At 41.1% G+C, this 23,443-nt stretch overlaps 3 protein-coding genes across 8 annotated transcripts; 2 read left to right on the top strand and 1 right to left on the bottom strand.

The window, feature by feature from the left end:
- Positions 1-466: 466 nt before the first annotated feature.
- On the top strand, positions 467-4,674 carry rrn3 (RRN3 homolog, RNA polymerase I transcription factor). Of its 2 annotated transcripts, XM_088357179.1 has the most exons (17): positions 468-815; positions 944-1,000; positions 1,066-1,155; positions 1,253-1,382; positions 1,458-1,517; positions 1,665-1,728; positions 1,812-1,881; positions 1,954-2,052; positions 2,137-2,232; positions 2,312-2,435; positions 2,548-2,678; positions 2,751-2,881; positions 2,990-3,177; positions 3,450-3,558; positions 3,644-3,796; positions 3,864-3,948; positions 4,008-4,674. In XM_088357179.1, exons 1-17 carry the CDS (start codon positions 720-722, stop codon positions 4,143-4,145), a joined length of 1,821 nt encoding a protein of 606 aa, XP_088213305.1. In that variant the 5' UTR covers positions 468-719; the 3' UTR covers positions 4,146-4,674. The 2 variants fall into 2 exon arrangements, with proteins under 2 accessions (XP_088213303.1, XP_088213305.1); XM_088357177.1 differs by having other exon boundaries at positions 467-815; positions 2,548-2,881.
- On the bottom strand, positions 4,526-19,072 carry LOC148384538 (syntaxin-binding protein 4). Of its 5 annotated transcripts, none has more exons than XM_088357167.1 (21): positions 18,743-19,072; positions 17,078-17,151; positions 15,232-15,327; positions 14,602-14,671; positions 14,459-14,533; positions 13,923-14,002; positions 13,420-13,543; positions 13,205-13,346; positions 12,577-12,683; positions 12,364-12,496; positions 12,214-12,286; positions 10,230-10,318; positions 9,179-9,275; positions 8,802-8,929; positions 8,625-8,717; positions 7,926-7,991; positions 7,667-7,861; positions 6,441-6,557; positions 6,290-6,339; positions 6,083-6,213; positions 4,526-5,365 (listed from the first exon to the last, which is right to left on the bottom strand). In XM_088357167.1, exons 1-21 carry the CDS (start codon positions 18,787-18,789, stop codon positions 5,319-5,321), a joined length of 2,034 nt encoding a protein of 677 aa, XP_088213293.1. In that variant the 5' UTR covers positions 18,790-19,072; the 3' UTR covers positions 4,526-5,318. The 5 variants fall into 5 exon arrangements, with proteins under 5 accessions (XP_088213293.1, XP_088213294.1, XP_088213298.1 ...); XM_088357168.1 differs by having other exon boundaries at positions 13,420-13,576; positions 18,743-18,951; XM_088357172.1 differs by lacking the exon at positions 18,743-19,072 and adding an exon at positions 18,636-18,724 and having other exon boundaries at positions 13,420-13,576.
- Positions 19,073-21,365: 2,293 nt separating this feature from the next.
- Positions 21,366-23,347, top strand: ccdc97 (coiled-coil domain containing 97). The gene is made up of 7 exons (XM_088357203.1): positions 21,366-21,732; positions 21,807-21,980; positions 22,043-22,202; positions 22,345-22,433; positions 22,630-22,840; positions 22,929-23,040; positions 23,134-23,347. Exons 1-7 carry the CDS (start codon positions 21,580-21,582, stop codon positions 23,246-23,248), a joined length of 1,014 nt encoding a protein of 337 aa, XP_088213329.1. The 5' UTR covers positions 21,366-21,579; the 3' UTR covers positions 23,249-23,347.
- The last annotated feature ends 96 nt before the right edge of the window (positions 23,348-23,443 follow it).

Raw genomic sequence — 23,443 nt, 5'->3', positions numbered from 1 at the left:
AAATGAGATTTGACAACACACAGGGCAAATAATACAATATATTGAAATATAATATGTGTGGTGAAACACATGCACAAGATAGAATACTGCTGTTCAAATGGTGATTGTGCAACCACTTCCTTGTTCCCACCCGGAGTGATAACAAATGTCAATGAGTAACCTTTGTAATAAGGTTGCCTTTATCAAGCTGCTTCCATGTGACTGCTCTCACGATGAATCTGGCCATGCATGTCTACTTCACTGCAAGCTACAACCATAATGTAGATGGAAGCAGCTTTAGGAAACCCTGACCAATGAAAAAAAACAAATAAATAATTGAAAAACATATGAAAAGCATAGTTTATTAATGAATTTTGGTTAAAGTAAAGTTATGTAAATTATAGCAGGTAGTGCTTTACAATTACGAATTGGTGCTATTTCTTTTGTAACCACAAGACGGCCCCAACGAGCACTACTGAGCTTGACTCCACCCTTAATGCATCAGAAGAAGCGCTCTCCCGGATGTAACGAAAGGAGAAACTCTCCATGTGTATTTTGTTACTCTCGTTAAAGACGTTTAACTTCGAAACAGTTGAAAATGAATATATTTGTTTACAGATTAACAGTGTTTTTCTTTAAAGTTATTTACGAAACCGTACCGTAAATCCCGCCAGCTGTCACGTAACTGCTCATTGGAGAAGCTAACCCTGCTAATCCACGCGCTCGTTCCTTTATGAAGCATGGAGATAACCGATCGTGATTTTCTGAACACTCCTCCCTTAAAAACCGTCAGGTTTGGTGGTAGTGTTGTGGAAACATTAGCCAAGTTTAAACAGGTGAGTCGTAAGGTTTGTTTTGCAGATTTGGTAAACAACTCACGTTTTAAAAACGTCTATATTTACGTAATGCGTAATATTATATATGTGTGAATATGTGGGTGGTAAGCTGTTTTTCTTTTATGAAGGGAGACTTGAGTGACTACGAACTGCTGAAGCATCAGCTGGCTGATCCTGATATAAAGGTAAAGCTCTGCGATCATTGTTGTGATGGCTGTCAGTTTTGCAAATGTTCTCTCTCTCCTCGCAGGATGCACAGATTATTACATGGCTGCAAGAGTTTCGGAATTGTATCGCTCACCTCACCAAAGACCATGAACAACTCATCCACACTCTCTTAGTTAGTATTTTGCAACAGCATTCATTTCATTCTCATTGACTTAATATATCAAAACTATAATGCCTGTACTTGTTTGCTGTTTGTGTGGATTTTGCAGAGGCTTCCCTGGGTGGATCGAAGCCAAGCAGTGGCGGATGAGTACATGGCGTTCCTTAGTAACCTCGTATCAGCACAGACTGTCTTCCTATGTGCATGTCTCCAAATGATTGTCAAGTACTTTACGCCGAGTAGGTTTCTACCTGCTTTTTCTCCGTCACAATCTTGGCAATGTGTTTTTAGCAATGATGTATGTGTGTTTCCAGAAAGGATAACCATCTCTGAAGGAGGAGTCGATATGTCGGATACAGATGATGAAGATGAATGTATGTGTTCTTCCTTCTACTTACACTGAAGTCCCAGTGTTGAGAAATACCTTACGCAAATGTTTATAGATTAGCCATTATATTGTATTCAAGGTTTAGCTTCAGCTTTTGTTTTGCTGACTGAATTAACACGTAAATTTTTTTTAGATCTCCCCAAACATTTCAACCGCTGCCACCAAGCTTTGCAGCTCATCACAAGATATGTCCCATCGTAAGTCACTTTAAGCACATTTGGTCTTGTTGAGCTTTTTGGCCTTGTTTAGTGCATCATATTCCGCTATTCCTTCTTTCCAGCACAAGTCACTTTCTGGTGCCCATTTTGCAAGACAAGTTTCCATTTGTTAAAAAGTCCTCCAGAACCCTGGTAAGCCACCGAAAAATACATGACATAATACATACGGCAGCACTGTCTTGATGTGTGCGTTTTTCTCTGCAGGAGTGTTACGTCCACAACCTACTGAAACTGAGTGTGTACATACCGACCATTCGACGAGACGTACTGGAGATCATCATTGGACAGATGCTTAAACTCGATGTAAGATTTATTTTCCGGACATATGAATTATAATTCTTTTTGTAGGTGACAATGTGAATGAACACAACATTGATTCCGTTTTAGGTGAGCGCATCCCGTTCCGATATCGAAGAGGCTGAAGAGAATACGGTTCAAAGCCAAATGCCCGGCGACTCTACTGAAGAGGCCCTCTTTGATATGGTACGGAAGAGATCTTTTTCGCCACATTGTAGTTATCATTGTCTTGTGTAGAGTTTCGAATTGTGTGTGTGTGCACTAGGATGAGGACCTGCAGACGGATGAGCCCCCCAATTTGGAAATCATGTCCCACCCGGTGGCTGAAAGGCTCGATTCACTCATGGCAATCCTGTTGGCGTATATCAAGGATGTCTGCCTCGCCAATGGTACCCCATTACTCCTTGTTTTATTCTCTTGTCACTCCTGCTTGGACCACTAGGAATCATCAGAATACATTCTCTTGATTGTTATTCAGAGCTATCCTATCTTCACTTCCAGGCTGTCTTCATACAGACAGAACAAAGGATTTGTACAGGGACTTGTTGGATGTGTTTGACAAGCTCATCTTGCCCACACATGCTTCGTGTCACATCCAGTTCCTGATTTTTTACCTCTGCAGCTTCAGGCTGGTGAGTCTGCTGCCCCTTTTTTTCCTCATGAGGGTGCCTGTATTAATATTGAATTATAATTGCGTCTTCAAGGCACTCGCGGAGGCTTTCCTGGATCACTTATGGAAGATTCTGCACAGTCCATCTCAGCCCGCTGTCCTCCGCCAGGCTGCTGCGGGATACATGGGAAGCTTCCTCGCCAGAGCCAAGTTCATCCCTGCGCCGTAAGCTTGTTCACCATTTTGCTCTGGCGTTTCATTTTGCCCTCGCTCGTAACCAAGACCTCAAGATATTTGAACTCCTTCTTTTTGCTGTGCACTTACCTCCTGCAGCACAGTACGGGCGTGTCTGGACCTGCTCATCCCGTGGATCCATCGCTACATCGACAGTCAGGATAGTAAAGGCGGGCAGGCCTGCTGTGACATCAGCCTCCACGGACCCTTCTACACCGCCTGCCAGGCGGTCTTTTACACCATCATCTTCAGACATGGAGCCATTCTGGCGGGAGACATGAAGAAAGGTAAACATCTCTGCACTCTTTTACTCAGCATGCTCACCATGTGATTGTGATGAGTCCACCCATCCCTTGACGAGTTAGTTATTCATGCGTACGGTCGACCATTAAAGTTTATAATTGCATATAGCTGCCACAAGATGGCAGAAAAGCACTATTTTTGCCTTAACGAAAGTCCTAAACGAAATCACCCATCCCCATCAGAAAATCATGGACTCATTTGTGTCGAGTGCTATTGTCTGGTCCTTTCCATAAATGCTGTGTGTCGTGTGTATCAGGCTTGGAGTACCTCCAGAGTCTGAACCTGGAGAGGGTGGTCATGTGTCAGATGAACCCGCTTAAAGTGTGTCTCCCAGCAGTCACCAATTTGTTTGCAGCCATCACCAGGTAAGTGATCAGCACACATTGTTACAGCGCTAGCTTTCATCGTACGCCAGATTCTCCAGTACTTTGCTGCTTTTTTCCCCCCCAGGAAATATCAGGTGGTTTTCTGTTACACCATCATAGAGAGGAACAACCGTCACTTTCTGCCCGTGGTGCACAGCTCTGCAGGAGGTGACAGCGTGAGCGCCAACACCAACCCCTTGGACAGCTTCTTTCCTTTTGACCCCTACCTGCTAAAAAGGTACGCCATGCGTATTTTCACCAAGCTGAAGAAATTATGAACCAGAACGTTTTATTTTTGCACGCAGGTCTGGTGAACTGATAGAGCCTCTCTACCAGGTGTGGGAGGAGCCGGCAGACTCGGAGCTGGTCGTCCCTAAAAAAGTCCCTCAGGTACGCCGTCGAGAGGATGAGATCAGCATTCTCCCGAATACTAACGGTTGTTTTGTCAGGGCTCGAAAGAGGACGAACTTGACTTCCTGGGCGGGGAGACGCCGCAGGGCGACGAGATGGTCGGGATGACACCCAACTCGTTTGAATCCAACCCCAGTATCGGCTCACCTCCCGTCTACTTCCAGAGACAGTGCTAGTTCCACATGGCGAACTGTCACACTTGGCCGGATCATCCTGAGAACTGACTAATAATATTAGACGATATTTGTAATGATTCACATTGCATTCATATCAGGGTGAAAACATCTCGGAGGCAACTGTCTCATCCTGTCATTTTATGATTTTTTTTTTTTCCCCTATCTGGTGCAATAGCAAGAAACGTTAATGACGTTAGTGTTAGAGCCGTATCCTCCCAAAATATTTTAGGTTTTGGTTGAATTTTACAAGCAGTTGTACAGATATTCTATGTTAACTTTTCCTTTTGGTGGGGATATTTAAACTAACCCTTCAGTTGTTGAAAAATCTGCTCCAGTCGTTACCGGAATAGACTTTTGATATGAATTTGAATAACGATAAGTCTTTTATGAGTTATTCCTTTATTATAAAAGAGTAACAGAAAGAATGAGGCCACAACAAAAATTCAGTCTGGTTGAAATACAGGACATGATAGTCATTTATACAGTATGTGCGTTGTTCATAGAAATATAAAGAACCATGATGGATGGCTGTTTGGACTCTTGATTACGAACGACACAAGATTACACAACAGGAGCTACATCGGTGATTTGCTAATATTGTACAACAACGTCCCTCGCATCATGCAATGATGTTGACCCAACAAACAATGTTCAGGTTGGTCTTACGTATCAACGCTAAATCTTGCTCTGCTTCCATTCACAATGGGAGGAAATAAAACAATTGAGGTAAACTCACTTGATGCTTGTTCTTAGTAGATGGGAAGGAGTTATTACGGAGAATCGTGGATTGAGATTGGCCTCTACATGCATTGTGATGAGAGGGTAGAAAATAGGAAGGAATATTAGTTGTGCATCATCTGTGTATTGTGTCATGCCTAAAGTTAACAAGTTGAAACAACAGGGCAAATGTTTCCATGGAGATATCTGTCCAGGTCTTGGTTGAGTCCATTTGCAGAAGCCACACTGGAAGCTGAGGATGTCTAATTGGATGTATACTGAGCTTTGGCATTAAATAGTCGTGTTGTGTGTGTTTCAAGGAGCTGTGGATCTGAAATAAAGTCTTATTTTGAAAAGGTGTGTGTCAGAGGGCGCTGGCTCAGTTGAGTGTCCGAGTGGATTCGGTGTCTGATTGGAGAGCTTGGGCTAATGTTCTTCCCTGGTCGTCCTTTGGGCTCACATGTAGTGAGGGCTGAGATCTGGAGCAACTTCCTTCTCTGTCACTGTTCACAGGTCAGGAGAAAATGACAAAATTGGTATATATCATGGAAAATTCACTTTTTTAGCTTTTAAATACATTTGATTATGCACTTGGAGTCTCCAGGATTGTAGAACAACTTTATCCAGGTGTTGCAGAGATGCATTTATAATTTGTTGGGGGATAATTTTTACTTAGTTCAGTTTCATCCAATCTATGATGTGGCAGTCTTTGGGGCGGGACTACCAATTAAGGTCATGGGTGCGGCCAAACAATTTGGAAAATCCGCCATCTTCAATACTCGGAGAGACTTTTGCAGTCCAAACAACTCAATATTGCCGAAGTGGAGACACCAAGACGTTCCGTTGTTGGATGCATAAATTCACACAACTCCATCCCCAGCATTAGAACCTCAAACAAGTGCCTGGTTAAATTTAATTTTTCAGGACAAAGTTCCGACATGTGTGGAAAGTCCTGCTTGTCTTTCCAAAGCACCAAGAATCCTTCAATCTACAAAAACGACGGACACAGTAATGCGGTAAGCTTGACATGAACTGTATTTGACTTTCATATTATTGCGTGTCTATGATGCCCTGTTGCATTTCTTTGACAGCCATATTAACACAAGCAATGCTTAGTTTACACTTTTGAAACAAAAAGAAAGTTAGGTTTGATCATAATTTGAATGAATTTAGAATGGGTGGGTAATGTTTATTTTATCCAGTTGCTAAGTAATCCATACCTATGGCATCATTGGGAGTGGTGAATACACCCTGCACCAGCTCTTTGGCCTCAACTGCCAGCTGCAAAGCGGGGTCGGGAAGTGGTGAAAGTGTGTCGGGACTGTCTGCAGCCGGTGAGGACTTGTTGCTCCTGACATAGAAACAGAAACCACAGGAGGAAATGAGCAAAACTGGCTGCAGACACTGCTACTAAATTTATTTCTTACCCGTGTTCTCCTCCAAACAAGCTTGGGGTTGTTAATACCTTGTGGACGTTCTGAGGGAAGAGCACAAGTACATTTAAATGTGGTGATTATTAATATTTCATATTCTCACTTTTGAAGAACGTGCATAATTCCATATTTGGAGTTCTCGTACCTGTGCAAAGCCTAGAAGTCTTTTGTTGGACATCTCAAGGTGTTTTCTGTTGACTTCAGACTTGCGGAGCTGACAATCAATGGCAGTCAGCCTCCTGCTTAGTTCTTGCACCTCTTCCTGGGGGAAAAAAAAAAACATAACTTGGGTTAATTAAGACGTTAACCGATGGTGCGCAGATATCTTTTATCTTAAATGAGCAAATGACAGAAAATAACATCAATTGATAGCAGAAATATTTGGAGAGCTATAAAGAAAGAAAATATCAGACACAACCACCAGAGGGCAGTAGCGTAACAAAGAACGCTTTATACACTGATAAAAGGAAAGATAATTAAAAGAATGGAAAGGCCAAAGCTTTGATAAATAAAGCATGATCTCAAACATACAAGCGTGCCTGGCCTGAACTCCGAGGCTTTGTAAATCATTTGTCTGCTGTTAAAAAAAAAATCTGATTTGGGCAAGTGATGGTTTATTGGATCAAATGGCTGACTTTCCAATTGGCAGTGTGAGTTCAGTTCTCACTGCACCATTCCCAAGTTGAATGGTGCAAAAAAAACAGATCTAAAGATTTCAATGGGAGCAGAATAACAAAAGAGCCCAGAGATCATTGCAAGTGATGACTGAATGGGAGTCAGAGTGAGGTCGCTGCTCCCTTCGAGGCAGCGTGAAACCAAGGGATTTAGCGCTTTGAGATGAAAAGCTGCGAGTGCTGAGGCTGTGCAGAGAGAAAGCAAATGGGTGAAAAGCCTCCGCTTCATCAAAGCGAGGTGCTGCTGAATATTGTGACTGCGGCTCAGTCAGAGCCCAACGTGTTTCACCGAGGCCGACGATGCTGCAGGCGTTCGTCGTACGGGAGGAGGCAGGAAAGAATGGAAACAGCCGAGTTATTTTCGCACACGAGCTGTTGTGCCTTCTCAGCATTGAGCCTTTCTTGTGGCACATGAGGACAGATGGCACGATAAGACATACTTTGCTGAAGAAGAAAAAAAAACATCCAGTTACATGTAATTATGTTGCAACGGGAGAGCTCGGATTACGTTCTTTTGATGCAGGCTGTTGTGTGTGTGTGTGTAGTGTGAAAGAACAAATAATCTGCTGCTTTTCACAAAAAAAAAATAAAGCCGCCCACTTCCGCTGCATAATCTAATGAGATCCAGTGCAAGTGCTATTTTTGACTGACACTGTCAGAAACGTATTCTTGTTTTCATTTGTCTCTCCGGACTCACTTTTGTAGCTTCTCCTCGCGATTGTCTCTTGCTCGCCAGCTGGTTCTTTAGGTCTTTAATCTCGGCCTCCAGGAGCTGGATCACCTCTTCGTAGTCCTGCTCCGCACTGCTCCCGTGACGCTGCACCCCCTCGGCCTCTGCCGCTTGCAGTTGGCTCTTCAGACGGGTATTCTCCTCCACGGTCAAACATGCTTTCTGAAAGGAAGGACGTTCGGTCGTCACTGATGAATTTTTACGTTGATATATCTTTTTTCTATACCTCGGAGGTCTTCTGCAGCTCATCCTCAAGCGTTTTCTTGCTGTGCTCCATGTCCTTTAGTACCACCTGCCAAAACAAATATCACGTGCAACTCATTGGCCTGAAGTATAATGTGTAAATCTATAAAAATATTATTTTTAATTGAAGCAAGTAAAGAAGACTTCTTGACTTGTATTAATATGCTTCATCGGCGTAGGTGTTATGTTTCATTTGTCACAAAAGGAAGATACTGGAAGGGCTTATTCCAACTGTCAGCAGTCAGTATAAATAAGGTTGGATGCGTTTCAACCTGGACTGACACATCCAGAACAATCATGAAGATGCAAACGGAGTGACTGAAACATTATACAATTGTAAATCAATCGATTTACAATTTTTGCAGTCGGTTTGACCTTCTTCATTAGATTTAATTATTACATGTTGGAGTTGTCTTCCGAATTAATCCCAAAACATTAACTAAATAAAAAAATATGGGATGTGTATATGTAGTTCAGTGTAAGGTGCTTGTGAATTTATATAATCAAACAGCCCAATTTTTTTTAGATTATTGAATTAAATTTTTTAAATTTTTAATATTTTTTCAATTAAAATGTAATGTATGTCGTATTCTAATGACAATAGGCAGCACTTGAATTTGCTAGCTACCTGTACCATTTGCACCCCCATCATGTGAGTGCGTGTGTGTTTGCGTGCACTGACCTTGAGCTGCTTCATTTGGGTTTGCAGCTGTTTGACCTCTGTCTGAAACTGCTCCAGTTCCTCACTGCCGTAGCTGCACTCCGATTCATACGTCTGCGGACACAAACATGCATTTACATGCAATACACAGGTTCAATCACTAAGCCATAATAGTCAATAAATGAGAAGACAGCTTACGGGAGAATGGAAGGCCGACGTGTCCATCAGACTGGCTGCTTCGTGATAGGAGAACATAAAAGGACCCGCCCCTAAACTGAGCTCCTCCAAGTTGTCCTGGAAAATGGACCGTGTGGCCTCAACAAAGTCTGGCAAAGTTTGGAAAGGGCACAAGTCAATTTTTCCCCCCCAAGCTGTAATCAAAATGCATTAGAAGTTGTATTTGAAGAGCAAAATTGCATTCATTGTTAAATGTTCAAAATGAGCAGGCTCGTTGTGCCAAGCAGGAGGTGACATTGAGCCGTCCGTCACAGCCAGGCTGCCATTTGACAGCGTTTCAACACCGATCTGTCACTTGCACTTGACGCAACTCTGTGCGTGTGTGCGTGTGTGTTTACCTCCATAGGCCACGGTGCCTTGCGGGTCTGTCGTCAGGCTCTGTCGTAACCTCTTCCTTTTCTCATCGCTGACGTCCAAGCCCAGAAAGGACAGAGCCTGCGAGCCATCAACACAGTTAGCAAACACATCAGCTGCACCTGTCTCGCTTCAGATGACTTTGCAAGCTTGCCAAGCATATTTAATATGTAGCAAAAAAACAAAAGCCTAATTATTGTTGTATTGTTCATGGGCATCAAGTTGTATTGGCCATTAATACTGACAGATATATAATGATGCAATATTTTCTGTCTACTGTGTTTTGGAATGAGCTGAAGAATCAAGGGAGACAATAATATGTCATTATCAAATATTTAAACCTTTATGCTGCAATCTCATGAATGAATTGGAAAATGAGGGGAAAGCCACATCTGTCTTGACATGATACAAAAACAGTGACAGAGATGTGATGTTTGAAGACATGGATCAATGAGTTCTGATAGAGTATAGGGAAAAAAGTCAAATCAGTATAAAAGTGCTGGCAGAGTCAGATTCCAAGAAGGATGAATAATTAGATGAGGGAGGAGAGAGAGAGAGAAAGCTTCGGGCTGGATAAGAGTACAAAACTACAAAACAGAGAAAAGAAGCTGCAAGCCAGTACCACAATGACAGAAATTCCCTAAGTACAATAAATTAGAATACATGAAATAAGATGAAGTGAAGCATCAAAGAGCTTTACAGTTTGGCATTTCTTTGCAAATTACGATTATTATTTTGGTTTTCTTTCCCAACAGAACAATATGTTTCTATATTGTATACTAATATAAGAAAGAAATAACAATATAAAAAGACTCAGTGAATATCAACTTTCCAACTTTGTAGTTCAGGCCACTGGGAAATATGAGTTGAATGGTTGAACACAATGACAATTAAACTTGAGCTCCAGGGCTTTCTTTTGGCACAAGCAGGGAGCAGTGACTCACTTGCATGAAAGTGGATTGTATTTGATGATTCCTTTTCTTAATATATGAAGGAACAGCTTCAAAAATGATCCATTTTTTCTCTAGAACTCACCAAATCCAACTTGTCTGATTTGAGCCGAATGTAGGGGTCCAGTGTGATCTTGGGTTTGGTCCCTGTGGGTGACCTCTGATTGGTTGAATCTAGAGAGGGGGGAAAAGAAACTATTATGGCATCGGTCATCGGACAATAACAACGGCAGGCAGGGTAAAGCACCACATCATCTGGACTAATAAAGTGGATGAACAAGATATTGTATCTGGATTTTGTGGAAGTGGGTAGTTGCAGTGATCGGGGGTTATTTGACTTTACGAGTGTGAGGCGAAAGGATGAAATAAAAAAAACATGATTAAAAAGAGTGGCCTTGTGGAGAGATGAGTGATTATGTAGATGAGAGCGAGGGAACACTGTGAAAAACACCAGAGCAGACAGCCAGTGTCTAATACTAATTTGATGAGCTTCCCTGTCCCAGATTTGTGAGTCTGCTTGTTATGCCAATGTGTGTGTGTGTGTGTGTGTGTGTTTACGAATGCGCTCAGTCCTATTGCCGGGAGTATCCTGATAGCAGCGCAAAACCTGCTGCCTCTCTTTCCTCTTCCCATCCAAAGGATTTAAAATGTCCCACCCCTAACCGATAGTGATGACTGGCAGACCTGCTGCCGTGGCAACAGTCTGTCCTGTGCATTCAAATCAACAATGTATGGTGGTACAACCTGTAAAAATCCTTAAAATAATGATCAAAAATACAAATTTGATTGTAAATGTGCTAGTCCCAACACCCTTTTTATGTCGAATTGACATTGTATACACGGGTTGGCCTATTTCTTCTCATTTCTAGCTTGCCTGATCTTGTTTGATCATAATTAAGCCTATAATTGTAATCTTTGCAGATAAGATATAAATCGAAGTCCAAATGAATTTGCCCTAATGACTCATCTGAACTTGCCAGGTGCGTGCATATAGGTAAAGCTCGACCAATGTGGACACATGCCTGTTTATCTTCCTAACAGGATTGCACACCACTGATGAGCTGTTGCCCTACAGTGTTTTCAGGATGAGCAACAAAGACAAAGCGTAACAAGGAGGTTGTCAGTGAGATCAGCTTGAAGACATGAGCGCTGCATGTGTGTCTACGTCCGTCCGGGTTGTGCCTTTTTGAAGTCAAGTGGCAGATGCAAGCCTCCAAATTTGACATGATAGCTTCTCACATTTAAAATAAAAACAAAAATCTCCATTATCTGAACCACATTAAAGCTGTCTGTATGAATCAGAGCAAAAAAAAAAAAAAAAATTCCTTGTGCACATGAGTCTTGGCACCTCTTTAGAAACTGCAGACATCTGTCACTGCTAGCAACTGACTTAACCAATAAGAGCCTGAAAGGGAGCTAAGGGGTCAGACCACCTAGAAAATAACCTTGACTGTCATAATCCTGGTCAATAGGATTGGGACGGGATGTTTGGGTGCTGGGACCCACGTGTGACCCTTACCATTGGAGTCATTTGTCTGCTTGGCTGTTTGAAAAAAAAAAAAATTAAGCCCATGAAGCTCACTCCATTTGCAGGAATGATGATTTGGTTGAACTTTAATAGTAGAAATGGAAACAATTTCATTGTTTGGTAATTTCATCAAGTCACGACAACTCCAGTTGTCAATCACTTGCGCTAAACTCAGTGCAGGTCAAACAAAAGTCACACTATGGGAGGGGGGGGGGTGCATTAATCTTCTCCGCCACACCTCAGGCTAAATCTCCATGTTCCCCGTTTTTCAATTTAGTGATAAGTGTCTTCATCCATTAAGCTTGAAATTGTTGAACTTGCTCCCCCCTCCCATGGCGCCCAGATGTGCCATAAGTCTGTCGTAAATTCATCCCCAAAAAAAACCCCCGACCTCTGGTGAGAACCATGCCAAAATTTGGACGTTACAGATCTGCTAAAATACGATGAAGCTCATTCTGACCTTCTCTGTATTCAAGTGAAATGTCGTTCGAACTCTCACGGTGTACCAGCGCTTGACAGAAGACATAATGTTTATTGTGACCTGAAATGTGGATATCCGGCGGACAAATGTCAGGAGAAGGCGGGGGCACTGGAGTAGGCTCCTCGGCACAGATCTGCAAAGGAAACAAATTGAAAGACTTCCAACTAAGCAAACGTCTGATGAATTGTAAGTCCATAAATACAAGCTGACCTCAGGTGATCGGATGTGGACTTTTAAGCGTCCAGAGTTGCCCGTAGCCCGCTGAACACCGTTGTGAAGAGATGTACTGCTTTGGAAAAGTCCTTTACCTGGGATGAAGGCAATCTCCACTGCACTTTCTTGACTGGGAATACAACCGAGGAATTGCTCAGATGTGCAATTGAATGAAATGTCATCAATGGTGTGACTCGGATGGGAAGCCACCTGGATTCGGCTTTGTTCAGCATACTTTTGGCCTCCTCTTGCGTCACACCTATCAAGGACTCTTTGTTAATGGCAATGAGCTGATCTCCTGGTCGCAGACGTCCATCCTGCCCAAGCGAGACAAAAATACAATGCTTTCAATTTGGCAGGTGATGGGACTTGGGTTTCTAATTTTATTCTTTTTAATAATATAATTAGATATAATAATATAATTGAATATAATAATATAATTAAATATATAATAGTAATAATAATAGGAAAAATTAAGCATACATCTTTTCAAACATGGGCAACTCCTCAAATCATATCTGATATTTTCATAGCCTCAAGACATTGTAAGAATTGAATCGAGATCATGTAAAACTGGAAAAAAAACAGATCAACAGTTCTTCAGAGAATGATTTCCACCATATTGTGTCTATAATGCGCTCCTCTACTTGCTTGTCATATTACCCACAGTGGTGAGATGTGTGGGCGACAGAGAGGCGAGGAGGATGGGATTTGAAAAGTGGAAGGAGATGTTGTGAAGAAAGGCAAATCACGGAAGAGGGAGTGGGTGGCCTATTGAAACCATGGCCAACTTTCACCCCCGCCGACATTTTCTTTGTGTTTTGGCCTTCTCACTTACCCGGTGACAGTCTCCACCGGAAAGAACCTCCTGAATGAAAACTGCCGGACCATCGGGGCGGTTTGAGCCACCTCCCAGGGTGATGCCCATACTTGTTGATCGAGTCACAGAAATGAGCTGAATCACTCCTTCACCTGGGTGACTAAAAATAGGAAGAAAGCAGCATATTAGCAAAGTTAAATTTTGTTTTTGCAAATATTTGGAAGTCATCAGACCTGAGCGAGCGCATCATAGGTCCGCTGTTGCTGTACGTGTTCTGAGAGCCAGCCGGGCTTAACAATAAAGGACTCTGGGAGCGAGATGAAGAACCAGATGATGTACTTTCCAAGTAGCGACCTCCTTGGGATTTGGAATAAAGGACAATGGGTAATACTGTAAGTAGAAAATTTAAGACACATTTTCATCAATTGTGTAAGAAAAAAAATTGCAAAGAACAAGTGTTAGCATTGAGGTATATTATTTTTTTTTTTTTCAGTTTTAGCAAACCCGGCCACGGTTCTTTTTAAGTACCAGCTGGCTGCTTGGTTTACCAAGGAAACAGATGTTGGCAATTGTGTAACGGACAACTGCACTTGTCCTAAACCATTTTTAAAGCTTGACTGAGCTCATTTTACCCTTTGGGCTCAGAACTTTGAACAAAACACAAGCTTTTTTTTTTTTTTGCTGTATTATGGCCTGCTCACTGAAAGTTTCTCTCAAATGTAAGCATTTTTCTTACCTTGCTGTATTGGAGAGTTGCGTGTTGATCCTGTGCTACCATTGGAGCCATATTTCTCCATTAGCTCAGCAAATTCTTTCCTTTCCATGGGAACAAAATGGGAAATGAGAGTTAATTGGTTATTGTCACGCGTCATCAATAATCATAAATCTCATCTTTGGTTCATGTTTGTATTGTTTTGAGAGAGGTTGAAGGTCACTGGAGACATAATTATCCATTCCTCCCAATGTCCATTTTCTCTCTTTATCTATAGGTTTGACTTTAAGGTTGGTTCGTCACAGATTAACACACCAGGCTGCTGGCTCATCTTCTGAAGAGAGCAGCCTAAGGCTTAGCTCTCTCCCCTACTTTGGTCAGCTGTCACTCCAAAGCTAAGAAGGGGAACTGGAGCAAGTTTGAAAGAATATATCATCCCAAGGCAACATGTTTATTTAAAGAGGGGAGGATGTTCTATCCTATTCTCCTTCCCTTTTGTCTAAGAAATGCTTGTGATATGACTGAACCGTGACACATGCCGTATAATATCTCCAACTTACTTTGCTTCATCATCCCTGGCAATAAGAAGTCGCATGTGATTGGTTGCTGAAGCCGCTCTCAATATATCCACAGCTCTGATGAAAACAAGACGATATTAATAAAGCGGAAGTAATACTGGGAAGAGTTTTTTTTACTGCATTACCTGTCACTTGTGACACCTATTAGACTTTCTCCATTAACCTCCAAGATTTGGTCTCCTGGTAACAGGTTTCCTGGCAGAAATGAAATACAGGTTCACTTGTCCAACTGTTGGATTATAATCGATCATTGTGCATATATGTCGCGACTCTGCTCTGGTTATTTATTCTCACGAGAGATAAATCCCAAAATACAAAGAGTCCACTGTTGCTGTAAACTTTGACTTGAGCTGGAAGGCACACTGCACTCCGTGGCGCATGTCGTGACATATTAGCAAATTGTGCTTTTTCACCTCATGCATAATCATGCGAGGGGAGAGTAAACTGGGAGATTCGTGCTGGAAGTGTGGAAGAGATTTGCATGTGATTAAAGCCTTTTCATCATATTAGGGGTGAAGCACTTCGTGTTACTGTATACCACGATCACATCAAATGGCATCTTGTATATATTGCGCCTAAATAGCAGATTTAAAAAAATAAATAAAAAAGAGGTTCGTCATGACCTGTACGTTACAAAGCTACAGGCCCTGAAGATCAATTTCCAACTGATACAATTATGCAATTACAATTATACAAATATGCAATTAAAAAAAAAATCATTCATGCATGAAATGAAAAGAAAAAGTTAGGCTTACCATCACTTGAAGCAAGGCCACCAGGTAAAATCCTTTTCACGTAAACTCCAAATTCCTCTCCGGTGAGCTCCTTCACTCCTCCAATCACTTTGATTCCTAATGAGAAAAAAATGCAGATGAATTGAAACGTGCCCCAATTATAAGCATATGCATGGTCCAACATCAAGGTTTTTCTTTTCCAAATATCATCAGCCAAATGGACATACGTGACAAACATGACAAAGCCAATATCTAACCATAGTCATTTAATTTCAGGTCAGTCTTATGCTATTGATTATTATTAAATTATTATTTACTACTAATTGAATAAATTGCAAACAACAACATCTGTATAAAACATGGCAGGTAGCATCTGCAAAAATCTGAAATTACTTTTAAGAAACAAGTTGAGAGAGGAAAGTGATGAGAAGCTTCTATATGCCAAAACACAGACTGACATTATGAATGCCACCATCTTATACTATCCATAACAAGATGTTCAACATGCCTAAAGCTGCCTTCATTGCATTAAGACTCCCCCAACACACCCACAAATTCACACCAAAGTCTTCTCTATCCTTGAAAGTGTCCTATTAAATCTTTACATCAAGGTTTGTTTAGCTTAAGGCCAGCATTAGCCTGTTAGCACAGACTAAATTGAAACCTTAATTGGGTCTGAAGCAAAGGAGTGCATGTTAATCATGGCCATAAATGGGGTAACAATATTCCTTATCTCAGTCCTCCAACCTTTCTTATCCTTCTCCAAGGAAAACACTTCCTCTTTCTTGTGCTCAGCCTCAAAGCATTTTCAAGTCAACTCACATCAGATAGGAAAAAAAAAGCATCAACCGCCTGAAAGTAGCTGGAGCAAATACAAAATAATATTTTCTTTTTCAAATTGTCTTCTGTGCTTTGATGTTTCAGAGACATGATAGCTTTGCAAGGGATACATTTTTGTAATAATAATAATAATAATAATAATAATAATAATCTTAGCTCGTGCTTGAGATTTTTTTTAAAAGTTTGCTTTGAATAAAGTCAGACCAAAATATTGCAAATTGCCTCCAAAATTACAAAGTTATATCAAATGTAGGGTGTGACCAAGCCGCATGTGTATAGTGTAATGGAAGTGACGTACAGATAAAAACAACAGCACTCAGCTTTCTGCATTCTTAACCCAGCTAAGATAAGTGGATTAGGGCTTTACTACATGACCTACTTTGGCTCACAGGCAAACACTGATACTGAGCAGGGATACCTCCTCTGCAGAGAAAATCCCTTTTAAACGTACTACTTGCATTATTAGACATATTCAACAGCAAGCTTGCATACATACATCCTAGTTGCAGAAGGATGGAACTGATTTTTTTTCTCTCTCCGTTACTTCCTCCCACACAGTTCAGATTCTATTGCATTATCACTTGTCATGGCGGCATTTCATCACCAAGCCACCCAAAAACACTTGTCAAAATAACTTTTTATTACTATGAATGAATGAATGGTTTATTTTGAACATTCGGAAAAACACTTCATTAGTTAGAAATGGATGCTGCATGGCAACACTGCCAGCTAATGCTAACACTTCTGTTGTGCTTATCTTTTGGCTGTGACAGGCATCAGCCACTGCGGCAAAATGTTTTTTTTTTCACTCTGGAACTTTGTCCAAGTTATCTGATCATGTCATTGGCTGAGAAACTTAATACAGCGATTGAGTAAGTACTCTCATTGATTCATAATAGTCTGGTAGATAACAAAACATTTGCTTAATTTTTCTAATTTGACACTTTTGCATGCCAGTCACCCAACTATTTGTATCCAAATCTTTGTTGCTACTCATCTCTAATTTTTTAAGCACTGATGTACTCACCTAAGCCATTCTCACAGTCTGTAAAGTCCATGGAATGAACTGCTCTGTCGACACCATATGGACCCATGAGTGTCCTAGTTCACCATGAAAAAAGAGGAGACGAAAAAGAGCATTAAGTACATTCCCGGGAAAATGATCTAAGAAATCTCCTTTAATCGTATTTTGTGGACAGACAGAAAATGCATAAGATCTGAAAAGTTAGAAGTTTTGTTGTTGACATTATTGTGACATTAAGAACTAGATGTCTGTTAAAACTTAATGAAAAAAAGAAAACTCGTCAGGAAGGCTAACAGCAACATTGGATGCATCTTCTGATGTAATATGGTGTAATAATAAATCTATATTGCTCGTTTAAATATGCAGCATGAATGGTATAAGGAGAAAATATTGCCACTACACATGAAACTCTACTTGCACGGTCTACCTGTAAAAATCTTATTTTGTCCTCATGCAGTGATCTCTTCCCAAGTGGCAAACAACATTTTTCTATGCGACTGCCAAAAAGCACGACAAGGAGAATAATCAATATTTCAGATGCAGAGGGGTTTATAATTATCTGTCTGATACTCCCACAGCTGGCTGTGAAACAATGAGGCTAATTGAGGACACAATGAAAAACATTTTTTTCCTCTTTAGCATGCATTACATCCTTTGCATCTTCAGGACCTGGATGAATAACCCCATAATCTGTATTCAACTAAATATTTTATTGTACATTTTAGATGCGATGCAAATTATGCTGCAAAATGACAAACAAACTGACAGACAAGTACCAGTTTTTCTCCCCTTGTTTTTTTCTACTTGATTCAGAATATTAGTCAATCTACTAATGAACAACATAAACAAGAGCAGCTACCATTTTGTGAAAAGCAATTCTCAAAATATTGATATTCTATTTTTTTAAACCTTTTTTAAATAGTCGTTGGTCTGCTCATTATACTAATATCTCATCTCAGTATCAGAGGTATAGGCATACCTGTATCCCAAATGGAAATATCTCAATTAAAATATTCCCAACGAAAATCTGCCTGACAACGAGACAACAAAATCCTCCACGCGTATTGACTAAGCGCTTCACTGTGGGCTCAATTTACAAACCCTCATTGATAGAGATAAAAAAAGAAAAAAACATATCGGGTCAACTTTTCTGGACATTTCCAAACATAACAGACAATGATTTTAATCCACAAAACGGCTTTTAGAGACCAGGCAGAGTAAATCCACCCACCCAGTTGTCATTGCGCACGGCGGCTGGGCAAGTAGACGACAGATGGGAGAGTTCAACCTTGATCGTAGCAACGAGGAAAGAACGACTAAGCGACCTGCTGTTTTTACATGTTGTTCTCAAATCCCCCAAATAATAACATCTATATAATATAAAAGAAAGGTTCGGTTCCGAAAAGAGAAACAGGCTCCTGCGTGGTACAGAGTCGACGCCCTTATTTCCAAGTCATTGCGCGCGTGCAAAAATACGCACATTTACATACATATTGAAAAAAAAAATGTTAGATATAAAAAATAGTCTTCCGTTTGTTTAACAATAGAAGTGCGCGCATACCTCTGCTACCATGGCAACAAACGCGCAGTTGTTGATGAAAAGTACATCCAGAAAAAGTGCGCGCGAGCGCGCATGATTTCAGATGGCCGCTTTTATTGATCGCTCACCTGCTTATGATGACAGCTCCTTTATACATAACGGAAAAGGTTGGCATCTTGTCATGGAGCCAGTTTCTCCGCCTGAACGGACGCACGGACGGACGGACGGACGCTCGCTCAGAGCTTGCCCTGCCTCAGCCTCTCTCCGAGCAGCCGCCGCATGACGAGACGCGCGTGTGTTGTGTGTCTGCACAGGCAGGCAGGCTGGCAGGCTGGCAGGCAGCTGCCTTGAAATTCCCGTAAAGCAGCACCACCGTTGCCGCCACGCTGCTAACATCTCTCTCCTCCACAGACACCCTTAATCTGTTACGTAATTTAAAAAAAAGAGAGCGAGGAAAGAAAGAAAGAAAAGAAAGAAAGCTCATAGTGTAAATTATCCCGAGATAAAAATGTAACCCATTGAGTCAGATTTAATATTGATCTTTTGACTTCAGATCAACTGTAAGACAATAAAGTTCTATGTGTTAATATGACCTGAATTCCCCTCTGCGTAAAAGACCTTGGAAAAGCCTCCAGGTCTAGATAGGAACTTGCACAATTTCCAGTGGAGTATAATATGGGGCCCCCTACTGTTATTTAAGATGACAAGGCAGCGAGATCTTTAGTCAGAATGAGGGGGGGAGCAACAATGATTCATGAAGAAGAACTCCGCTTGTCATTGCAAATGAGAAAATATAGTCTTTTTGAACAGCTCATCCGAAGCTATGAATGAAAATGGACTGCATTAGAAACACAGACAGAAATGATTCACAATAGTGTTTTTGTTATACGTTGGAATTTGGAAGAATCTGCTTGTGTGAATTAATGTTAAGAGTGCAATGCCAGTGAAATGCTTTCCATGAGTTTTTTTTGGTTTTTGCTGACTTATGTTTACTTTGATCTGCCACCACCGGCTTATGCAACGTGAAATCCAACATTTAGGGGGAAAAAAATCTAATACCTCGAGAAGCTTAGGAGCTCTTAAAGCCTCTTTGCCACATATTTATTAAGAACTAAGGGTGCTCTTCGATTTTTCTAGCATCAGGGAAATTTTTCCCACTGGTGTGTAAGTCTTGCACAGTTCAATTACAGAGAGAACCTTCAATTGTTTCAGGGTCTCTTAATTACTAGTTTAACAGGTTAATTATCCAGATTAAAAAATAATCCCCTTATGATTTTGAGGGATGAATCCTCTCTCTTTTTTTAAATGCCGTGAGCAACATAACTGAGACTGTACATTGCAATTGTTAGTGGAGACAGGCTGAAAAACAACATTTGTCATCATTTATGGCACAGGTGACAAACTCAAGGCTCGAGGGACAGCTCTCGCCCACAATATCATTTTATGGGGCAACAAAGTCAAATAATGTTTTGAGCTTTCAATGTTACATCATTTTGACAATCAAACTATGAAGTCTTCCCCTGAAAAAGAAAATTAAATTTCTTAATCAGTACCTATGTACATTTGAACAATGTGGAATTTGCCCAAAAAATGCATTTCTCCTCATGGCCATTAATTTAGTCTCCACTTCCTTTTATTTGGCGGCCATAGCAACGAGCATTTGCCTCAGATCTTTAATCACTAAATCTGCACAGTGGGTCATTATCAGATTATGGGATTATCCACTCCACGCTGAGAAATCAAACGGGCCGGGACCCAATCACAGAGATACATTGCACTCAGCACTCCCGCTCTGTCACTAACGCACATACAGATGTGCACAGACACGCACACACACAAACACACACTCCCGTATAATCCCATCAAACCAGTCAGCCATGCAAATACAGAACATAAACTTGAGTGCATTGATTGGGGAGCCCAGAACTTGAGCTAAAAGTATATTGCATCACATATCGGATATTTCGTTTTTCTTTTCCTTAGCCCATAACAACTATTTGTAATCTATTCAACATCTATTTGCAATTGATACAAAAAACATCTAAACTACTGGTGCATAGTCACACCTACCTCCTTTTAATGATGCGGTTCATTCTGATCGGAAACAGTCCCGAGTCGAAATGTCTTTGCAAATTCAAGGGCTTTTGAGGATCAGAAAGCAGTCCAGAGTTCTGGTAACTTTTGAGAATGGAGAATTATGAATGGTCTTGAGGGGTCACGCTGGAATCCAGCCCCGAAAGGGGAGCATCGTGCAGTGGGCAAACTCTACCCTTCAGTGTTCCTTTTGACAATTTGGCTGACGCATCCGTAACAGTCGACTCAGCACCCATGTTCGGTGCGTTTCGCTGACTGTGACGGAGAGAATGCCAGCACAAACTGAGGTCACCATCTTCAGACTGCTTTACCATTCATATAATCTGACTTTTATACACATGGATGCAGCAATTTTCTTCATCTGGATGAATAAATTGTCGTTTTTCAATCAATATAATTATGATGTATTCATTAAGAAAAACAACAGTTGCAAACGGCCACAGAATTAAGCATAAATAACCATACTTTTGGCACATAGTCACTTAATAATTAAGTGAATGCATTTTTAACTGAAATAAAATCAGTAACCAATAATGATAAAAACAAATAATAATAATACTACTATAAAATTATAAATATAATTTAGAAATATAAAAATATCTGTGCCCAAATTCAGACACGTGGCCCGATTTTTATTATTAGTACCTACTTTGGCACAACACCGGGGAACAATAACAGGGACGGACCAATATGGCGGCGCACCTCAACAGTCGTTTGCGTGCAATTTTCGATCAAATTACGTCCGAGCGATTGCCGATCATGGTAAATATTTATGGTAGCCATTAGAATTTGCGTTAGTAATTATAAATTAGCACATCATCAAGTAACGTGCTTGTATTAACTTCGTGGCGCTACAACGGACAATTGAACAATGTGGGGCGAAATTACCGAACCTCGCGTTAAAATACTACCCAGGACGTCTGATAAGACCGTTAGGGACGACCAGTGCACAGTACCCGAGGACCTGGTGATCTTTCCTCCTGTTGCCTACATTGACCATCAAAAACCACCACAAGATACTCAGGTAAGGAGTACAAATTAAACAAATATTAACGGAATCGTGCAAAACAATTCAACTGATTGATTTTTTGTATGTAGGTGTTCCAAGATGTCCCTGCTGAAGTCCACACCATGTTGGAGGCTGTTGTTGCCAGTGGAAGCCAAGTGAAGAGCCAGCAAATAGGAGATGATGAACTGACAACGGAGGAGCGAAGAACGGAGCTACTATATCAGTACAGGAGCAAACCGCTGGTCTTCCTGGAGCGCTACCATGTATGTACGTCGTTCTCTGTCTGCGCAACACTTTACTTCAAGCTCACTTCATTCATTTCCAGAGAAGCTTGAAGCCCGAGCATCTGGCAGCTTTTTCCCACGTCAGCACCGACCCACGAGCTCAACATTACAGTGAAGTGATTCAGAAGCAAGCAGCAGGAAGAACCCACAAGACACAAGTTCGAAACCATCGCTACGCCGCACTCAGGGCCCTGCAAGAAGGTAGAAAACTTTTCCCCACTCTAAAATGTTGCATGGCAGCGTCTTCCGGAGATAAACACAATAAGCCACAACAAAAAGATCTTGTTTAATTGTTACGCTGTTCATACAGTCGACCAAGTGATATATATATATATTTTTTTAGAGGGTCTGTACTTCAGTGAAGAACAAATGCGGACGAGGGAGCCACTGCTGTATGAACAATACATTGGACAGTACCTAACTGACGATGAGGTAACAATATACTTTTCTTTATTTGGTTTGGGTAGTTTGTGTTATAATTTTACCTCTCTTAGATGTCTATGAATGAAAAACTACAAGAAATAAATTTATTTATTTATTTATTTGAACAAAATGTTAATATTAAGGTGTCAAAATTCCCACACTAATTTATAACAATGCTGATCTATAATGAATTGTGACAATTTAGGTGATAGAGCGCTCCCAAGAGGCCATGTTGGGTGGTGCACAGCAAAGACCGGCCACATCAGGGGGAGCTGCCACAGGAGGGCTGTCAGACCTCCTCCTCAACTCCTACCAGGAACGGCTCATCCAGTGTCGTCTGCAGGAGGAGCAGGATAGAGAGGAGGGTGCACGGGAGGAGGAGGAAGAGCTGGAGGAGGAAGAGGAGGAGGATGAAGGTGCTTATGCTTACAAGTCTTATGGTTTGCTCTCGCTAAAGTGACTTTCTTTGTTCCTCTCCATGTGTTTGGACATTGGCCACTGAAGAAGACAGAGTCCAAGAAAAGACCTCTGAGGAGAAAGCGCTTCTTCGGGAGGAGTTCATCAGTCAGATGCACCAACGCTTCCTTGATGGCAAAGACACAGACTTCAACTACAGGTCCGCATGCATGCAAAGCACTCGAGTTATCAGGAAAGGAAAAAAAAAAAAGAAGATTACAATCAATTGTGCACTTGTGTGTCTCCGTTATAGCGAAGTGGACGAGAACCCTGATTATGACAACCTTGACATTGTCAACAGAGATGCAGAGGAAAAGTATTTTGATGAAGATGATGAGGAAGAAGATGAGGAAGTTATGACAGAATAGCCACCACAGGGCCATGAAATCTTCACTGGTCTATTCTTGTTATGTTGCAACACAAATGCTTTTACTTTTTTGTAATAAATCGTTTCTGGAATACATTAATTACCGCTATTATGATTTTTTTTCCTCTTCTCGAGAGACACAAACCATTTCAGTAGGAGTAAACTATGAAATGGCAAATAATGTTTTGTTGATTAT

The sequence above is a fragment of the Syngnathus floridae genome, chromosome 17 (assembly GCF_059516105.1).
Source record: "Syngnathus floridae isolate MCC-2025c chromosome 17, RoL_Sflo_1.0, whole genome shotgun sequence".
NCBI classification, from domain to species: domain Eukaryota; kingdom Metazoa; phylum Chordata; class Actinopteri; order Syngnathiformes; family Syngnathidae; genus Syngnathus; species Syngnathus floridae.
This window is presented reverse-complemented; position numbering and strand designations above follow the sequence as displayed.

Coding starts and splice junctions, on each gene's coding strand:
- rrn3 (XM_088357177.1), top strand. CDS start 720: ATGGAGATAACCGATCGTGATTTTCTGAACACTCCTCCCTTAAAAACC. Junction 1,383..1,457: donor TGTCAAGTACTTTACGCCGA/GTAGGTTTCTAC, acceptor GTGTGTTTCCAG/AAAGGATAACCATCTCTGAA. Junction 3,949..4,007: donor TCCCTAAAAAAGTCCCTCAG/GTACGCCGTCGA, acceptor TTGTTTTGTCAG/GGCTCGAAAGAGGACGAACT.
- LOC148384538 (XM_088357168.1), bottom strand. CDS start 18,789: ATGCCAACCTTTTCCGTTATGTATAAAGGAGCTGTCATCATAAGCAG. Junction 13,577..13,922: donor CAACTCTCCAATACAGCAAG/GTAAGAAAAATG, acceptor TTCTACTTACAG/TATTACCCATTGTCCTTTAT. Junction 7,992..8,624: donor CCCAAATGAAGCAGCTCAAG/GTCAGTGCACGC, acceptor TTGTTTTGGCAG/GTGGTACTAAAGGACATGGA.
- ccdc97 (XM_088357203.1), top strand. CDS start 21,580: ATGTGGGGCGAAATTACCGAACCTCGCGTTAAAATACTACCCAGGACG. Junction 21,733..21,806: donor AACCACCACAAGATACTCAG/GTAAGGAGTACA, acceptor TTTTGTATGTAG/GTGTTCCAAGATGTCCCTGC. Junction 22,203..22,344: donor ACTCAGGGCCCTGCAAGAAG/GTAGAAAACTTT, acceptor ATATTTTTTTAG/AGGGTCTGTACTTCAGTGAA.